Source organism: Rattus norvegicus, chromosome 19 (assembly GCF_036323735.1).
Source record: "Rattus norvegicus strain BN/NHsdMcwi chromosome 19, GRCr8, whole genome shotgun sequence".
NCBI lineage: Eukaryota > Metazoa > Chordata > Mammalia > Rodentia > Muridae > Rattus > Rattus norvegicus.
Genome location: NC_086037.1, coordinates 50,243,356 through 50,260,106, shown reverse-complemented (window position 1 = coordinate 50,260,106; position 16,751 = coordinate 50,243,356). Strand labels below are relative to the sequence as shown.

The 16,751-nt window shown below is 47.0% G+C and overlaps 2 protein-coding genes across 10 annotated transcripts in view; one reads left to right on the top strand and one right to left on the bottom strand.

Moving 5' to 3' along the window:
- The first annotated feature begins 451 nt into the window (after positions 1-451).
- Tppp3 (tubulin polymerization-promoting protein family member 3) lies at positions 452-4,298 on the top strand. Of its 2 annotated transcripts, none has more exons than XM_006255464.5 (4): positions 452-720; positions 3,184-3,377; positions 3,493-3,646; positions 3,768-4,298. In XM_006255464.5, the coding sequence occupies exons 2-4, from the start codon at positions 3,190-3,192 to the stop codon at positions 3,954-3,956; spliced, it is 531 nt and encodes a 176-aa protein (XP_006255526.1). In that variant the 5' UTR covers positions 452-720; positions 3,184-3,189; the 3' UTR covers positions 3,957-4,298. The 2 variants fall into 2 exon arrangements, with proteins under 2 accessions (XP_006255526.1, NP_001009639.1); NM_001009639.1 differs by having other exon boundaries at positions 632-730.
- A 3,470-nt stretch (positions 4,299-7,768) lies between these two features.
- Positions 7,769-16,751, bottom strand: part of Lrrc36 (leucine rich repeat containing 36) — a 50,395-nt gene continuing 41,412 nt past the window's right edge. For 4 of the 8 annotated variants that reach the window (XM_063278123.1, NM_001004088.3, XM_039097830.1 and 1 more), the window contains 5 exons: positions 15,768-15,933; positions 13,999-14,147; positions 13,179-13,302; positions 10,670-10,784; positions 7,769-8,111 (listed from right to left, as the gene is read on the bottom strand). In XM_063278123.1, coding sequence (XP_063134193.1) covers positions 7,886-8,111; positions 10,670-10,784; positions 13,179-13,302; positions 13,999-14,147; positions 15,768-15,933 — 780 coding nt within the window. In that variant the 3' untranslated portion in view covers positions 7,769-7,885. Of the gene's footprint in view, positions 8,112-10,669; positions 10,785-11,297; positions 11,418-11,736; positions 12,873-13,178; positions 13,303-13,998; positions 14,148-15,767; positions 15,934-16,751 lie in introns of those variants that run through there. The other 4 variants (XM_063278122.1, XM_063278124.1, XM_039097832.2 and 1 more) reach the window with 3 other exon arrangements.

The following is a 16,751-nucleotide window of genomic DNA, read 5'->3' as shown; positions in this document are numbered from 1 at the left end:
GTTAGGGAGGCACATCAGAATAGAAGCTGTGAGGTGTAGACACAAGAATGGAAGGAGGTTCAGGAATTGCTTCCATCAAAGTACCCAACATTGGGGGGTGGAGTGGGGAGGCACAAGTGATCTACTGATTGTCTCTGTCGTCCCCTAATGCTTCAGAACCTGGCCTACTGAATGAAACCTAGGAGTAGGTGAATGCCACAGGTTTAGAGGCAGCTGTGGTGTTTGAGCTAATTGTAGATCCTTGTCAATGAATCGTGGGATCCCATTCTTCAATTCAGCTCTTAGACAGTTTCAGAAATCCCTTGAAGGTTGGGGACCCCACTGGAACTTTGGGGGGCTGTTTTCTCATTGGCCATGGAAGTTCCTATCCTAGGACATCCAGGACTGCAGAGGGCAGCTCTGGCTGCTTAAGGACTGCGGCTGAAGGGGAGAGGCAGGATAAGGCTGTCGCTGCAACTCTGCGGGCCCAGTGCCCACAGTGCACATAGGGCGGGGTCTGGTGGGAGGAGCTAGCGTGACCTTGGTCACTCTCCCGCTGAGACAGCTAGGGGGTGGGACTCACTGTCTCTATGGTGACCGAGAAACAGGGGATAATACTACGGAGCCACTCGGGCTGCAGTCCCGCCCGGGAGCCGGCAGGGAGCGGAGCTGTGGAGCCTCCTGGTCTCCAGCATCAGTTCCTGGGTCCTGTCCGAAGGCACGCTCAGGAGCAGCCGAGAGGTAGACGCCGGTAGGAGAATTGAACATCGACTACCCTAGTTCATACCCTCCACAAAGAGGGGTGGGTGGGAGCAGCCTGAACCAACCTCGGATGGTATTGAGCTGAAGATACCAGCTGAGCACCCGGCCCTGGCCCCAAGGGTTCCACACACACCCCTTCCCCCACCTCCTTGCTAGGCTGATTGATGACTGCAGCTGTCCCAGCAAGAGCTGACAAGCGGATTCAGTTCAGAGGTGTGACTACTGTGTCCAGGGTCTGAGGACCCCAGAGCAGCTGCCCATGATTCTGCTCCATTTCAACAACCCCAAATCGATTTTCCCATAGACAGGAGTGAGCAATAGGCTCAGGATCCTCTCATTTCCTTGAGAAAAGCATCAAGTAGCACCCAAACTCCCCTGGGCAAATTTACCCTTGATCAAGCTTTGGGTTCCCGAGTGGATTTGCACCTTGGGAGAGGCAAAGGGTACCCACCTAGATTACAGTCCCCCAGAGGTGCCTGCAATGTAAGATCCTTGGGTTTCTCAGTCTTAGAAATTGCAATTTACGGATGAGTAGGATGAGTAGGACCAGGAAGGTCCTTTCAGTGTGGACCAACTAGTAATGGGAGAAGAGAAGCTGTTCAGGGGGCCAGGTTGTGGTCATTGGACACTTTTTTTCTAAGAGGCAAGGTAAAGATGGTGGCTGAGAATAAGGGTGTGGTCAGGAAGCTGCTGTGGGTGTGGTGATGGTGGTATGTCTTAACCTGATGCCGGAGCACTCAAGGCAATGCCAGTGTTGGTTAGACTCTGAGGGGCTTTGGGGCAGGGCTGTGTCAATAGCTCTAGTATATGAGTAAAGAGGGAGTGCTAAGGGTGTGGTCAGGAAACTCAGTGTGTGTGTGCTGGTGGGTGCTCAATGCTTTGCATGGAAGAATGGGAGTGTCATTGCATTAGATTGGGGATTTTCAAGGCAGGGCATGTCAGAAACTAGGTATATGGATGAACGGGAATGCTCTAAGGATATGGCCAGGGACCCTTGTAATGATGCAGTCCTGTTAGTGAGTATGGCTGGGGTCTTCAGGATGTGAGTTAAAAGGATGCAAACTGGAGATGCAAGTGTGCGTGTGCAGGGTTTGATTTGGAGAGGGTGGGGCTGAGGGTGTGGTCAGGGATCTGCAGTGGAGATCTGATGAGGGTGTGGTCAGGGGTCTGTATGTAGTAGGATATGCATGTCACTGCAGGGCTGTGAGCATGCTGGGGTGGGGTTTCAATGCAGGGGTCTTAATGTCTGTGTGGGGATAGAAAGGGTCAAATTCAAGTCTTTGGGTATGGGGGTGGAGGAGGCCTCAGTGTAGGGGTGCGGGTATGGTCAGTGGGCACGAGGCCACCGAGGGTGTGGAGAGCCAGGGCTGGGCGCAGCTGAGCTGTGGGAAGGTGGACTGGCATAGCCATGCTCAGTGATAAGAAGACTTTAGTGGAGGGCTGAAGTGTAGATGAGGGGACTGTGATTTAGTGAAGGATTAAGGTACCAAGATCATGGTCCCACGGCAGCATGGAGGAGGTTAAGGGCTATTGTACAAGCCTCTGCCTAGGTTGCTTCCAGTAGACTGGAAGCTACAGCTTCAATTAGTGGCAAGGGGCCAGGAAGCCACGGTTGTGCCCTAGGCTCAGGGAGTGCTGGTATGCCCCACCCATGAGCCCCTGATCCTAGCTCAGCCCAGCCCAGCCCAGCAGCACTGGGAGCTTCTCCCTGAAGCCGCCCTGACACCATCCTACCCTTAGCAACACTCTCCAAGCAGCACCACCCTCCCTTAGCAACTGTCTCCAGGCTTCACAAACTGTGGCCAGGCCAGACCCAAGTTCCTGCTCCCCTCATGTTTTTGTTTAACAGCAAATAGTAACAAGGCCAGGGCCAGGCCAGCTGCGCCCCTGCCTAGGGCAAGCACCATTGCCCTTGCTCTTGCTCCATTGTCAGGCTTAGGCTCCCTAGGTCTCCATGACCTTTACACAGACACTGCCCTTGCTACACACCTGCCCATACACCAGCCTTGTATGGCGTTGACCCAGACTGACATGGAGTTTTAGGGAGGCTTTTCTGCCACTACCCCCACTTCCACCCAACGAGGCTTTGCGCCAGACACAGACAAAGCCATGGCCCTAGCTGCTCTCCTCACAGTCTCTCTGGACAGTGCCACTCTGTTCCCAGAGCTGTGTGGACATCATGACTTCATCTTCTGAGCCCCATTGAGATCCAGGGCTGGCACCGAGTGACAGCACCTTTCTGCCTGTAGCTCTTCCTTGGCTCTGGGCATAGACAGACACAAGGTGCTAATCCCCCTCTCCCTAGGCAACCCAGCCCTCACTGAGAGACTGAGGTGCTGCCAACTCAGACTTCACAAGTTTTGAGAAGGCAGTGGGGACATTCTGGGTCTAGAGGAAGCGGGAATAACTTGGCTGGGAGGTGACTGAGGTGGATCCCCGCAGGGTGGCATGGCAGCAAGCACTGACATAGCTGGGCTGGAGGAGAGTTTCCGCAAGTTTGCCATCCATGGTGACCCTAAGGCCAGTGGGCAAGAGATGAACGGCAAGAACTGGGCCAAGCTGTGCAAGGACTGTAAGGTGGCTGACGGAAAGGCTGTGACAGGTACCGACGTTGACATCGTCTTCTCCAAAGTCAAGTGAGCACCAGGCAACCCTGTTTCTCATATTTCCAGAAAGTGGGGAGTTGGGGGGCTGGAATCGGGGAGGATGTCAAAAAGGGGGAATCCTTATGGTGCACATGGTGCCTGGCAGGGCAAAATCTGCTAGAGTAATCAACTATGAGGAGTTCAAGAAGGCCCTGGAAGAGCTGGCAACAAAGAGGTTCAAGGGGAAGACCAAGGAAGAGGCCTTTGATGCCATCTGCCAGCTGATAGCGGGCAAGGAACCAGCCAACATTGGTGTCACTGTAAGTGCCCTGCCTGCCAGCCCTCCTACTGAGATGAATGGGGGGGGCTCTCGGTGGGAGTGGGGGTGGGTGGGATGGGCCAGGTTCCCTTTCCGATTCTGTGGGAACTCTATCCAAACAGAAAGCTAAAACGGGTGGTGCTGTGGACCGGCTGACGGACACCAGTAAGTACACAGGCTCCCACAAAGAACGCTTTGATGAGAGCGGCAAAGGAAAGGGCATCGCTGGACGGCAGGACATCCTGGACGACAGTGGCTATGTGAGTGCCTACAAGAACGCAGGCACCTATGACGCCAAGGTGAAGAAGTGACACCTGCCAAAGCCCCCAGGGAGGTTGTCCCACTGGAGACCCAGGCCTGGGGTCCAGGGTCACGTGGAACAAGAAAACCCAGCTCCCTCCCTTCTGGATCTGCCACTGAGAGCTTCCTGCCCAGTCCTAGGGCCATCCCATCAGGCCTCTGACCCAGACTGCTGTGTCCCTTCTTCCTGTCTCCCTGACGTCTGTCTGGGAGTCAGTGCCTATATCCTCAGCACCCCAGCCTGGTCCCAGGCATGGCTGACTCTTGCCTGCTTGCCTCATATTTAAGCTGCTGCTCTGGCCAAGTGCCTAATTCTTACCCAGACCTCAATAAAGATACCTTTTGTACCAGGATGGATTGAGTCTGCGGTGATGGGGTCATTCACACCGCAGTGCCCTATTACCCCCTCCTTCCCACACCCTGCTGGGCTCTTTATTCCCACTGGCAGCCATGCCCAGGATAGATGATATCTCCTTCCACTAGTGAGTCCTTCCCATTAGTGCAGAGCAGAGCCAGGCTGCCCAAGACAGCCTTAGGGAGATGCAGAACTTTTTATTGGACCCTGACCCTGGGGCGATGACATCACAGCCTGTTGTCTAATCAATAAGGCCTCAATCTGCTCTCAATATTTGCACAGGAGGAAGGATGAAGCAACAGAATTGGCCTGGACCAAGCCTTGGTAGAGGCTCAGGGACAGGCCTCAGCACCATGGCTGCCAACTGGGGGCTACTTGGATAAGGCATTTTGGGCTCTAGCCCAGAATTTCAGAATATTCAGGGCTAGATAGAACTAGAGAATAAACAATTGATTCCCTAACTCTATGGCCGAGGAAACAGAGGCCTAGGGAAGAAAAAAATTTCAACAGATGAGTCCTAAACCATAAAGCTCATCTTCATGCCAGCCCTGTTCTAGCACAGCAAGTCCAACACTGTTTCTCCAACAGACAGGCCCTAGTGGCCAGTGGAGAGCCTGGTGTCCCACAGTGAGGGACTCCTTGCTGACTCCTCCCATCTGTTCATCATTCTGATGGGGACGGTGGGGCCTGTCTGTTCCCTTCCAGACAGACCATCAGTCCTTGGAGTCCCTGGTGCTAGGCTAGAGCTGTTCCCAAGCAGGCTCTTCACCTTGTTGGAGTAACAAGGGCCTCTCCATGACAGGGCAGCTTCTAGGTTTCAGAGGCTTTAGTAACTTCTTTTCTGCGTACCCCATTCCCACAGCCTGTCCTAGGATCTTCTGCTCACACTAGGCTTAAGCCCAGTCACCCTGGGAGGAGACATGTAGACAAATGGTGTGAGCTAGACAGGGATGAAGAAAGGTCAGGTGGGGAGGAGAGGGCCCAGGCTAGCACCTGGCTCTTCACTGGGATGTCTCTTCTCAAGCTACCTGGGAAGAGTTCCAGCGTCCCCTCCCCAGCAGTAAAGCAGTGGTATCTCCATCTAGCCTGGGAAATCCGTTTGAGTCACAAGCCTCATGTTAGTGAGCATTATGGAAATCTAAATCCTTGTAGCTTCTACTTACGGAAAGATGGTCACAGCAAATGGGTTTACCTGTATCTGTACGTGGGCCTCCCTGTCAGCTAGAGATCCAGGGGTGTGGAGGGTTGGGGTGGGGAGACAGCTAACAAGGAGGGAAGTAGCAGCCTGTTATTCCTGTGACTGGTGGGATGACTTGGAGAAAAGGGTGGGGGTATTGCCTGACCCTGAACTCCATGAAGTAGGAGAAAGATCTGTGTGCCCTCTGAAAAGGCACATAGAGCTAGAAGCAGCTCAAGGTCCACTTAGGGCCAGGGAGACTTCTGTGGTTAAAACCATGAGCACTGGGGTTGGGGATTTAGCTCAGTGGTAGAGCGCTTGCCTAGCAAGCGGAAGGCCCTGGGTTCAGTCCCCAGCTCCGGAAAAAAAAGAAAAACAAACAAACAAACAAACAAACAAACAAAAAAAAAAACAAAACCATGAGCACCTTCTCCAGTAGCTCGGGTCACAAGGACACCCCATTAAATCCCTCTCTACAGTGGGCAGAGGCCTGCCTGAGGACTGGTTGTACACCAGATTTGCTTCCTTCTCCACTGCAGGGCAGACTTAGAGTGCCAGCCTCTCTACTCATTTCTCTCCAGAGGTTTTTCTCTGCCCTTCAAGTTGGCCTGCTAGCCATTCATGGTGACAACTCTGGCCTCTCCTTTGACATTATAATAGCTACGTCCTGTCCCCAGGACTACATGACACATCAGGAGAAATCAGAGGTTGAGAGGACTTCCACCCTGGGAGTGCCTAGCAGCCCAAGAATGGCTGGCCTGAGTCAGGATCAGCTATTTGCGGTGACAAAGGGAGATGGCCATGGAGGTGGCTTAGTGTGCCAGGCACTTTGTTTCTCTTTATAGGAGCTCTGTGCAGATGCTGGGCTGCCACCATAAGAGGTCATACTAGAGGTAGGAGGAGGTGGATGGTGCAAGGAAAGCCAGTGTTTGCCCAGTGCCTAGCATAGCAGGCGCTCTGTGCCCTGAGTCCCCCCTTGCTGGCACGGCTTAGGCTCTATGGAGATTTCTCAATGGGACAAGAAGCCAGAGGAGTGGCTTTTGTGGAACCAAAAACTTATGGCTCCTCTTGAACAAACAGACAAACCCAGATGTCTGTGGATTGATTTATAATTCAGAAACATGGGGCTTCAAACCCACAATGTGGCACAGGACTCATTCCCTGCATGGCATGTGAGTTAGGGCCATGAATCAGTGTCTTAGCCCCTTGCCTCTCTTCCTGACACGGCTCTATAGAGGAAGTGGCATCAGAGTGACAGTGTTTGTTTTCTGGCAACATTTCTCCAGCTCTGGAGAAAGATGGTATAGAAGCAGCTTTCAGTGGGTATAGACCCACTGAGGTTTAAGATACCTAATCCTCATGTGTGAAATGGCACTGAGCTAGGCATGCTCACAAGCCGCACCTCAGGTGGGCCTGCTCCTGCTGTCCAGCTTCTTTGTGCTCAGCCTGTCCTGTTCCTGTCAGCCCTTCTCCTTACAGAGGAAACCTTTTAAATGCACGCAGGCCTCTACCCTTCTGCCCCTTAGTGGAACTCTGCAAGAAGCCTGTGCAGCCAAGTTCCTCTGCCTTCCCAGCTCCCAGCCGGGGAGAGGAACCACTCCCTTTGTGACACAGCAAAGCTGCAGCCCTCCTCTTGTTCTTGCCCTTGGTCCTGTGCTTTGCCTAGTAACCTGCTTATTTTCAGGTCTCATTTGACTGTCCTCTGGGAACATTTTCCTGACATTGCATTCTCCAGGCAAAGACTGATGTGCTGTCACATACTCCTGTGGTACCACATTCCACTGTATCCCTGATCCATGATCCTTCAGGGATCACTAGACTCTGCATCCAAGTCTAAGAGGCTCTGCATCTTTCCATTAGCATCCTAATCTGTGAGACCCACTACACACCAAGACTTCGCTAGAGCTTCCATATGGACCTCAACATTAACCCACATGCTTATTCCAATCTCTCATTAGACCTACTCTGAGGACCATCACCTGAGTCTTACTAGGCCATGGGCTCCTCTGGACGGAGTGTATACACTTGCACTATGGCAGCAGGAGACTCCAAACGTTTCAGAGTCTTTGGAAATTCTAACACAAAAGAAAGTGACAGATGTTCTTTTGTAACTTTCTGCCACAGCCTGAAATGACACTGAAAAGTGTCCACTATTTTTTCTTTTCTGATATTTTCAATCAAATGTTTCTGTGTGAAATGGTGCCTAGGACCAAGTGCCAACAATTTGTGTGGGCAGAAGGAAAGAATGACCAAATGGGAGGAAATAAATAGGAAAATAAAGAGGGACAATATAATGTAATCATAATAAGTTTTTCTTAATCTTTGGGGATAAACACCAGTATCCACTACAGGGACAGTAGGGCTGAGTTACCTCCATGGGTGAGGGAGTGGTGGGGAAGGCTGTGGTGCTAGCTCCACAGACTAGGCTCAGGGTCAGCTTCTGAGACACTCTGTATTAGGTACTGACCCGTGTTGTGTACCGTTGGTGAGGAGGAAGACAGAGTGCTTTTCCCAAAGGGCGACAATCTCCCCAAAGGATGAGTCTTCTCAGGAGGCAGGAGCGATTTCCCGGAATAACCTTTCTGCTCTTTATTCAGCTGCTGCAGCAGATACTCATTAGTTACCACCAGGGACCTGAGGCCCGGGGGGGAAAGGCAGTCATGAAATCACAAAAGCAAAGCACATGCCATTCAGGTCTGAAATGGCTACTAACATACAGTGCAGTAACACCTTTCAATAGAACTGTCCAATTTATGAGTAGATTATTTTAAAAGCAGACCATGGTTCCTTTGTTACAGTTCATGGACTGCATTTCAGAGTGACTGAAGCAGTGATGTAGCTCATATTTTATGGACTAGTTCTTCCATTCTTTCCAAAGCCCTTTCTTGATGAGGGAGGGAGAAGCACAGGAGCACTGGCATCTGATCACTGTCAACCCCCCTCCCTAATCACTGCCTCCTTTAATAGCCCGTCTCTGTACCAGACCAACGGTACAAGCCACCACTGCATTCTCCAGCTTGGAATTATCACACAACACTAAAAGCCATCCATTCACACATCAGCACAGAATATGACATATACAGCCAGGTGTGGTAGCACATGCCTTTACTCCCAGCCCTCAGGAAGCAGAGGCAGGTGGAGCTCTGGGACTTTGAGGCCAGCCTGGTCTACCTAGTGAGTTCCAGGACAGCCAGTGCTATGTAGAGAGATCCTGTCTCAAAAAAAAAAAAAAAAAAAAAGTATGGGGCTGGGGATTTAGCTCAGTGGTAGAGCGCTTGCCTAGCAAGCGCAAGGCCCTGGGTTTGGTCCCCAGCTCCGAAAAAAAAAAAAAAGTATATAAATGGTATTAATTCTAGCACTATTGGGGGGGGTGCTGGGAACTGGAACATGAATCTCACACTTGCTGGGTACGTGGACCACAGCTCATACTATATTATTTTTGGAAGCCAAATACTGTTCCTCTAAACTGATATTAATAGAGAACTAATTATTTTTTAAAAAAAGGTATAATCATACAATGAGGACTAGGCATCTATAAAAAGGACTGAGAACTAACTCATAGACCGTTGTGAACTGATTTTTTCAAGATAAAACTTGTCCCAGCACATTCAATCCTCCCTCCCTCATCAAACAATCAAACAAGTTGAAGCAGGCCTGGAAGGGGACTCACAGAGCACTGGCTCCCTTTTCAGAGGATTCTAGTTCAATTCCCAGCTCTCACATGGTGGCTCACAACCATCTGTAACTGTAGTTTCAGGAGATCTCAGAACCCTCTTCCGGATTCCATGGGTATTAGACATGTGTGCATGTAAAGTACCCATGCGCATAAACGTTTTAAAAATTAAAAAAATGGATTAAATCAGTAACACCTGTGCTTTTTATGCATAAAAGATGAGCAGATAACGGCTCCACCAGCATGCACGATAGAAGGCCAGTGAGACAGAACAGTAGGTGCTTCTGGGTTTACCGTATTTATGGACATGACTTTGGGAGGACGGTATGTTTTATAAAATTGTACAAACAAGATAAACCAAAAAAAGTTCCCTAAGCATCAAAGTAAAATAAAGCAAATGGGCTGAGTGCCTAGAGGGACGGAGCTGTCTCAGGTTCACTGGAATGGATGTTTTGAGTGTTTGTCCCTTAAGAGGTGCTCTCTAATATGTGCACAGTGTGGGCTCCAGACCAGTAGCTGAAGCCCAGGCTGGAAACATCAGAAATGCAGATTCTCAAGCTCCCAGCCCACAGTGTCAAGCAGAACTCTGGCCTGGGACCCAGCAATCTGCACTTCAACAACTCCTTCCTGTAATTCCCTTGCAGACTAGGTTTGAGAACCATGACTTCATGCTATTATCTTTACTCTGTAAAGCTTGAAATACTTATAAAAGAGTTTTGTTGTTGCTTGTTTTTTTTAAGAGAGTCCCAGGTGGTACAGGCTAGCCTTAAACTCGCTATGTACTAGAGGCTGCCCTTGAAGTGCTGACTCCTAAGTGCCAGGATTATAAGCAGGTGCCACTATGTCCAGCTGAACAGTTGTGGGGCTTTTGTTTATTTTTTGTCTTAAGTCATCCAGAAAGGGCCTGGACCTGACCCTCTGGCTTTAATGCTACTCTACTGAAAACCAATGGTGAGTTCTGGGTTTTGATGTCTGTAAAAATGAGTGAGAGTTCTAGCAGAGGTGGACTGGCAAATCAACTCTTAAAGCGCTTTCTCAGGATCGCCTGCTGCCTTAAGCCACCTCCCCAACTTCCAGGTGTCTCCAGTCTGCAGCTTGAAGGTGCTTTCCCTGTGACGAAGCTGATGTTATGGAGTACTTTAGATTCTTTTCCCTATTACTCCCTACTGAGTGCTCTTGGTGAGTCTTTTGGGCCCAATAGCAAACACTTTCCAGAGGAGCCAGATGGGCTGAGGGGTTGGTAATGACCAAAACAATTGGATGGCCCTAGAGTCCTATTACAGCCACGAAGAAACTAATTATTGAGTAGTTGCAACCCACCGCCAACAACGTTTGTCCCTGGTGTATCATAGCAGTCCTAAAGCAGTCCTTTGATCCCTGGCTAGCTGGCCAAGTACAGGAGATTTACATACAGACTGCACTAATTTACACAGGTGTGGATTCTAGCTTCCAAGAAAAGCAGAGGAGATAAAGAGGAGTGAACACAGCTTGGAAGCCAGCCAGCCAGGCCTGCTCCTACCTCTGACTCTCATGGAGAAGAGCAACTGTCTCCTCCAGCCTTTTCAGCTGAGTCAGCTCCTGGTTCAGGCAAGCCACCTGTATGGTCAGCTGTTGGTTTTTGTGCAGAAGATCATCTACAAAAGGTACAAAAGCCAAGAAGTGAGCAGAACTCCAAGTTCATTTTTGAGTAGAGCCCAAGTACTCAGGAACATCTTGACTGTCCCCCCATAAACACCCCCACACACCCACCATCCCCTTCCTTGGAAACAGAGGCTATTTGATAAGAATATGGCATTTGGCAACAGATCTGAATTACAGTTTGGCCAGGTACAATTGCACATTGGTGTATAAACTTTTGAGTTGTACTACAGACGATGACCAAGGCCCACAGTACCCCCATGAGGACCCAGGGACACACCTGCCCTCTCTCTATACTTAGTAAACAAATAATCTCCTGCATTCTATTTACCTAGTTTATGAAAATATCTACAACTGTGTCAATCTATAAAATTATAAAACTGCAACATCTCAGTGATAGCGAAGACCGTGCCACCTGCCTGCAGCCATGAGGTAGTGAGAACACACAACCCCGGTCCTAGAAGAGCCAGTTTTCTAGAATAATGCTCTGAAAACACTAATGTGCTTACCCATCACCTGGGATCTTGTTAAAATCGATTCTGATTCAGTAGATGGTGAGGAAGACCAACGCTCTTGTCTAACAAGCTCCCAGGTGATGCTACCATGGATCACATTTTGAATGGCAAGGTCTGGAAGGTGAAACCAGGAATGCTATAACAACAGTAACCCCCAGTGAGCTGCTGTACAGAACCGGGCCTTATGGCTGAATGAAAGGATTAGCTCTCAAAATAGGTAGGAGAGGATTGATGTTTCCTTTTTATCTGGTTTTGTGACTATCACCAGGTGGTGCTGAGTTTCACAGTGGTGGCTCAATGCTTCTGCCTCAAGTTTCTCACAGCTGTATGAGTGCTGCTTACTTATGAAAGCTGTACTACAGGTTTGAAGTTGAGGGCAGATTTTAAAATATAGGCCAACCTATGATAGTACTGAAATAGTGGAAACCAATACTTGAGTGAATATTGTTTTACTATCACAATGGCAAACCTAAAATGAAAAGGTAACATTTTCAGCTGGGCATAGCAGCATACACATTTAATCCTAGCACTTGGGAGGCAGAGACAGGTGAATCTCTGAGTTTTCAGCCAGCCTGGTACATAGAGCGAGTTCCAGGTCGGTCAGGGATACACAGAGAAACCCTGTCTCGAAACAAAACAAAACAAAACAAAACAAAACAGAACAGAACAAAACAGAACAAACCAAAACAACAAGGTAAACAGACAAAAGTAGTATTGGGGGTTGGAGAGATGGCTCAGTGGTTAAGAGCATTGACTGCTCTTCCAGAGGTCCTGAGTTCAATTCCCAACACCCACATGGTGGCTCACAACCATCTGTAATGGGATCTGATACCCTCTTCTGGTGTGTCCGAAGACAGCTACAGTGTATGCATATAAACAAATAAATAAATCAAAAAAAAAAAAAAGAAGAAGAAAAGAGTAGCAAAGGAGGAGTGGAAAAGGAGCTCAAATACAGATGTGCTTAATCAAAACCACGTTTCTGGGGAGTGATTTAGCAACATGTAAAGGTCTATGCCTTTTGACTTCCCCTCTTCTGAAATGTACAGCAATCTTTGCCCAGCAGCTTTGGGAAGCAGCATCATTGACAGCAGCACAAGTCTCAGGAGCTGTAGCTCCATCACCAGGAAGAAAGGTGGTCTCAGAGCACTGTTTTCATTCCGGGCATTACCAACATTCTCACCATGGTAATTAAATATTAGAAACAACAGTATAGAATTTGACAGATAAATGAAGACTACTCATGCAACTCCGGGGAGTTGCCAGTGCCATTTAGCATTAAGTGAGGATGTAGAAATAGTTGTGTGGTTGCTGGGATATGGAGGGGAAAATGACTACACAAGTATATAATGGTAACTTTCTGGAGTTACAAAGGTGTTTTATCTTTTCATTAGCGTCAAACTTAAGATGAATATATTTTGCATGTAAATTATCTTTAAAACTTATGGTATAATTGAAATCTTTGAGTTGCATGTCTATCTTATGGAGGTTATCTGGGAGAAAGAATTCAAAAGTGCTGGTGGTGCTCATTGCTGGGTCATTGAGCTGTATTTCCTTATCCATTCTCTCCTGCTGAAATGACAAAAGGCAGTGTCATTCTAAAAACACAGTCCATGTATGTTTTACATGAACACAAAGCTTTATGTGGTAGTTCAAAGATGCCTACATTACAATTTTCTGGGGATCCATCCCGGGTTGGATTCCTAGCACAACAAAAATAAAATGACTCTCTGAGGTTAAAATCATAATTCCTGTTAAGTCCCAAAGACAAATATGGCTAAGAAAACCAAAGGCAGCCCTGGGCTGATGGAGCTCTTTAAACAGGGCATTTGCCAACAGTTGTTTTGGGCAACTACACTCCAGGCTTTCCTAACTTACCGTGTGTGTGAGATGGGTGCCCACTCACAACCGAGGTGGCAGCAGCTCCCTCCAACTGCTGAATTTTTTCTGACAAAATAAGGTTTTCTTCCAACACTTTGACCAGTTTTTGCTTCAAACTTTCCTTTAGACCAGAAAACAATGCAGCAATGCATTAAGAATATGAATTCCTGGGCAGGGCCTTTTCCTCTAACAACTGACAGAACGGGGTGCAGCTGTGCGGCCTCACTGCAAATTTGATTTATAGTAAACATAGTTCAAACTGGTTCTGTGTAACCTCAGTCTTCCTTACAAGTAAGGTCTTCCATGACTCTTGCTGGACACTGGTGGCTTTGCAAGAGGCTGGCATTCTGGGTCATTAATCAGAAGTTTCTAGGGCCCAGCATGGCACCTGAAAACTTGCTGAAGGTAAGAAAACAGAAACCGAGGACTATTAGATTCTTTCTTTCCCAAAGCTGCATCCAGTTGTTCAAATATGACTGCTGCTCTGAGGCTCTCTGCTCTAGCAGAAGGGAAAAGATGGCCTTCCATCATTGGGACCATGTTATGGTTCTCAACAGTAGAGTTTTTGTGGGCTTCCTCACTCTGTCTTTTCAAGTATTTCTTTAGGAGATTTGGATTTGGGCTAGGAGGACAGAGTCATTCCCGAGGAATAATGAGTTCTGTATTCCTGATTTGTCCCACTTGCCTTTTCCCTATTTTGGTTCTGGAGTGTCTAAGTGTCCATGGCAGTGATGCCCCCAGGGGCCCTGGGCTGTTCTAGTCATGATGCCATGTCTTTTCTGGTAAAGGGAGAGAGAGCTGAGGGAGGGTGTCATACCACATCACTGGGAACCAGCTGCCCTGCTTCCTTTAGCTCCGTCTCCCTCCAGTGCAAGGCTCTCCCTGTCTTGTCGTCAAGCAGCGAGCGATGCCACTGCTGGGGAGGTGCAGGCACCACCAAGGACAGGAGCAAATCTCTGGCAGGACCTGCCAAAAATCCAGGTTGGAAAATTTTAAAAACCAAAGCTCAGAATTCCAAACCAACAACTGTCAGCTCTGCTTTTGACATCAGTTTTAGTGGCTGTACGAGGTGTTATGGACCCAAACCCTTTGTGAAGGATAACTCAGAACCCTCCCTGAATGGTCCAGAGGTACCATTCCAATGGATGATTCCTGGCTCAACATGGAAAAGAAGACTGTTTCTTTATCCTCTTTGTCCCTTTAGAATTAAAAAGTTATTTACTAGCATATATTGATTATATATAACAATGGATTTATCATGAATTTCATGATACATGTATATAACCTATTATTATACTCACACATGTATTACCCTCTCTGTCCTCTTCCCATATAATTTTTTAATTAAGAATGTTGGGGTGGGGGTTGGAGAGATGGCTCAGCAGTTAGGAGTATTTGCTGCTTTTGAAGAGGACCAGAGTTCAGTATTCAGCACTGTGTCAGGTGGTTCACAACCCCTGTAACTCCAGCTTCAGGGAATTTAACTCCTTCTGATCTCTGTGGGGCACCTATACACACATGTACACACCAATGTTCATAGGTAACTATGCACACATGTACACACCAATGTTCATAGGTAACTATACACACATGTACACACCAATGTTCATAGGTAACTATGCACACATGTACACACCAATGTTCATAAGTAACTATACACACATGTACACACCAATGTTCATAACTAAAGCTAAAATCTTTTTCTTGTTTGTTGGGTTTTGTTTGCTTGTTTGTTTTCAGGACAGGGCTTCTCTGTGTAGTCCTGGCTGTTCTAGAACTCAATGTGTAGACCAGGATGGCCTTGAACTCACAGAGATCAGCCTGCCACTGTCTCCCAAGTGCTGGAATTAAAGCATGCACACCATTACTGCCTGGATAAAACTAAAATCTTTAAAGAAAGTTTTCTTGTGCTGGAATGGGGCTTGTGCAAGCTAGACAGATGTTCTACCACTGGATTGTAGCCTCAGCCTTTAGAAATTAAAAATATTTTTTGCAGCCCAAACAATGTTTAAGTTTCTAGTTTCTTCTTAAAGCTTTACTAACAAGTAAAAGTTCCTTGTGTTCTCTTGCCATCAAACAACAGATAAACACCCAGAGCTGACCACACTTCTAAAAATTAACCCCTGAAAAGAGCCCGAGAGCATTAACTCATTTGCATTTTAAAAATCAACATTTCAACAGTCTCTACAAATTTCAGATGATCAAACCTCATTTCTGTTGTCATCAATACTGGCACTTTCAAAGGGTCATAAAATGGTTTTGCAATTATTACTATAACTACTCTGTATTACATATATCTGATCATGCAACACGTTACCAAAGACCACACATGAGCACATACAAGCACAGCATAGGAAGAAAATGATTTCTACAAAGCAGTTGGAAAAACAGCTGATTTAAAAAAAATAGGGAAGACAGATGTGACAAAAATGCAGATTTGGTACTTATGGTGTTTCTGGGAAATGTCTGTGAGATACAAGCTCCCCTTTGTAGGCTAAGGGAACTAGATGGTTGTTAACAAAACAAACCACAGGGCAGAAGAAAGGTCCGGCCCTCCTCAAGGAAGAGAGAGAGCTATGCACTTACCAAGAAACTTCTTGTTGAGGAGAAGGGAGCCAGAACCATTCCAGTGCTTATCCACCAGCTCCAGGAGCTGTCTGAGGACAGTGGCTACGTGGGGTGTTCTGGCAGAGATCGGGGGACTACGGTTTCCTGATAAACCATGCAAACTGCCCAGGTCACTAGAGAAAGGCTCAAGAAGACAAAAACAAAAACAAAACCCAGGACCGTTTGTGTCGTTTTTACACAACCAGGGGGATAAGGATCCATACATTTAAAGCATCAATAATTCTTTAAAGTAACAAAACTTTCATCTTTTGGGTTAGATATGAATTGCATATTACTATGTCCAAGGCAAGCACATAAAACACGGATGGAAATTTCTTGTTTCTTTTTTCTGTTTCTTTGATAGATTATTCCCAGGACCCTGTATGTGCTCTGCAAGTGCTCCACCACTGGGCCTCATCACTACATCCTCAAGGACAAATTCAAAATGAGTAGGTCCTCTAGCATTATTTTTCCGTGGAGGTTTTTATAATTTATAAAATTATAAAATGTGTTATTTAGTACGTACATGTATGGTTCAGTGTACTATGTAATACAAAAAGAAGATTAGGGGCTGGGGATTTAGCTCAGTGGTAGAGCGTTTACCTAGGAAGCGCAAGGCTCTGGGTTTGGTCCCCAGCTCCGGAAAAAACAAAAAAAAAAAAAACCAAAAGAAGATTAAACTGCAGGGCAGTTTAAAAAGTACCATATGTGACAAGATAAAATTAAGAGTAATTTAATGAGAAATTAAAATTGATAATAAACTTTTATTTAAAATAAAATAAATGCTCTCTAACATTTTAAGAATGTAAGTGAAATGTCATTGTTGGGACAAGTACTAATGATATTTTTTATATAAAGAAATTATAGATCTGTATAGTAAAATTCATAGTTGCTTTTATTCATTCCAACCTGACACATACATTATGTATTTTATATAAAAGTATATTTCCTAGTCTTTTATAT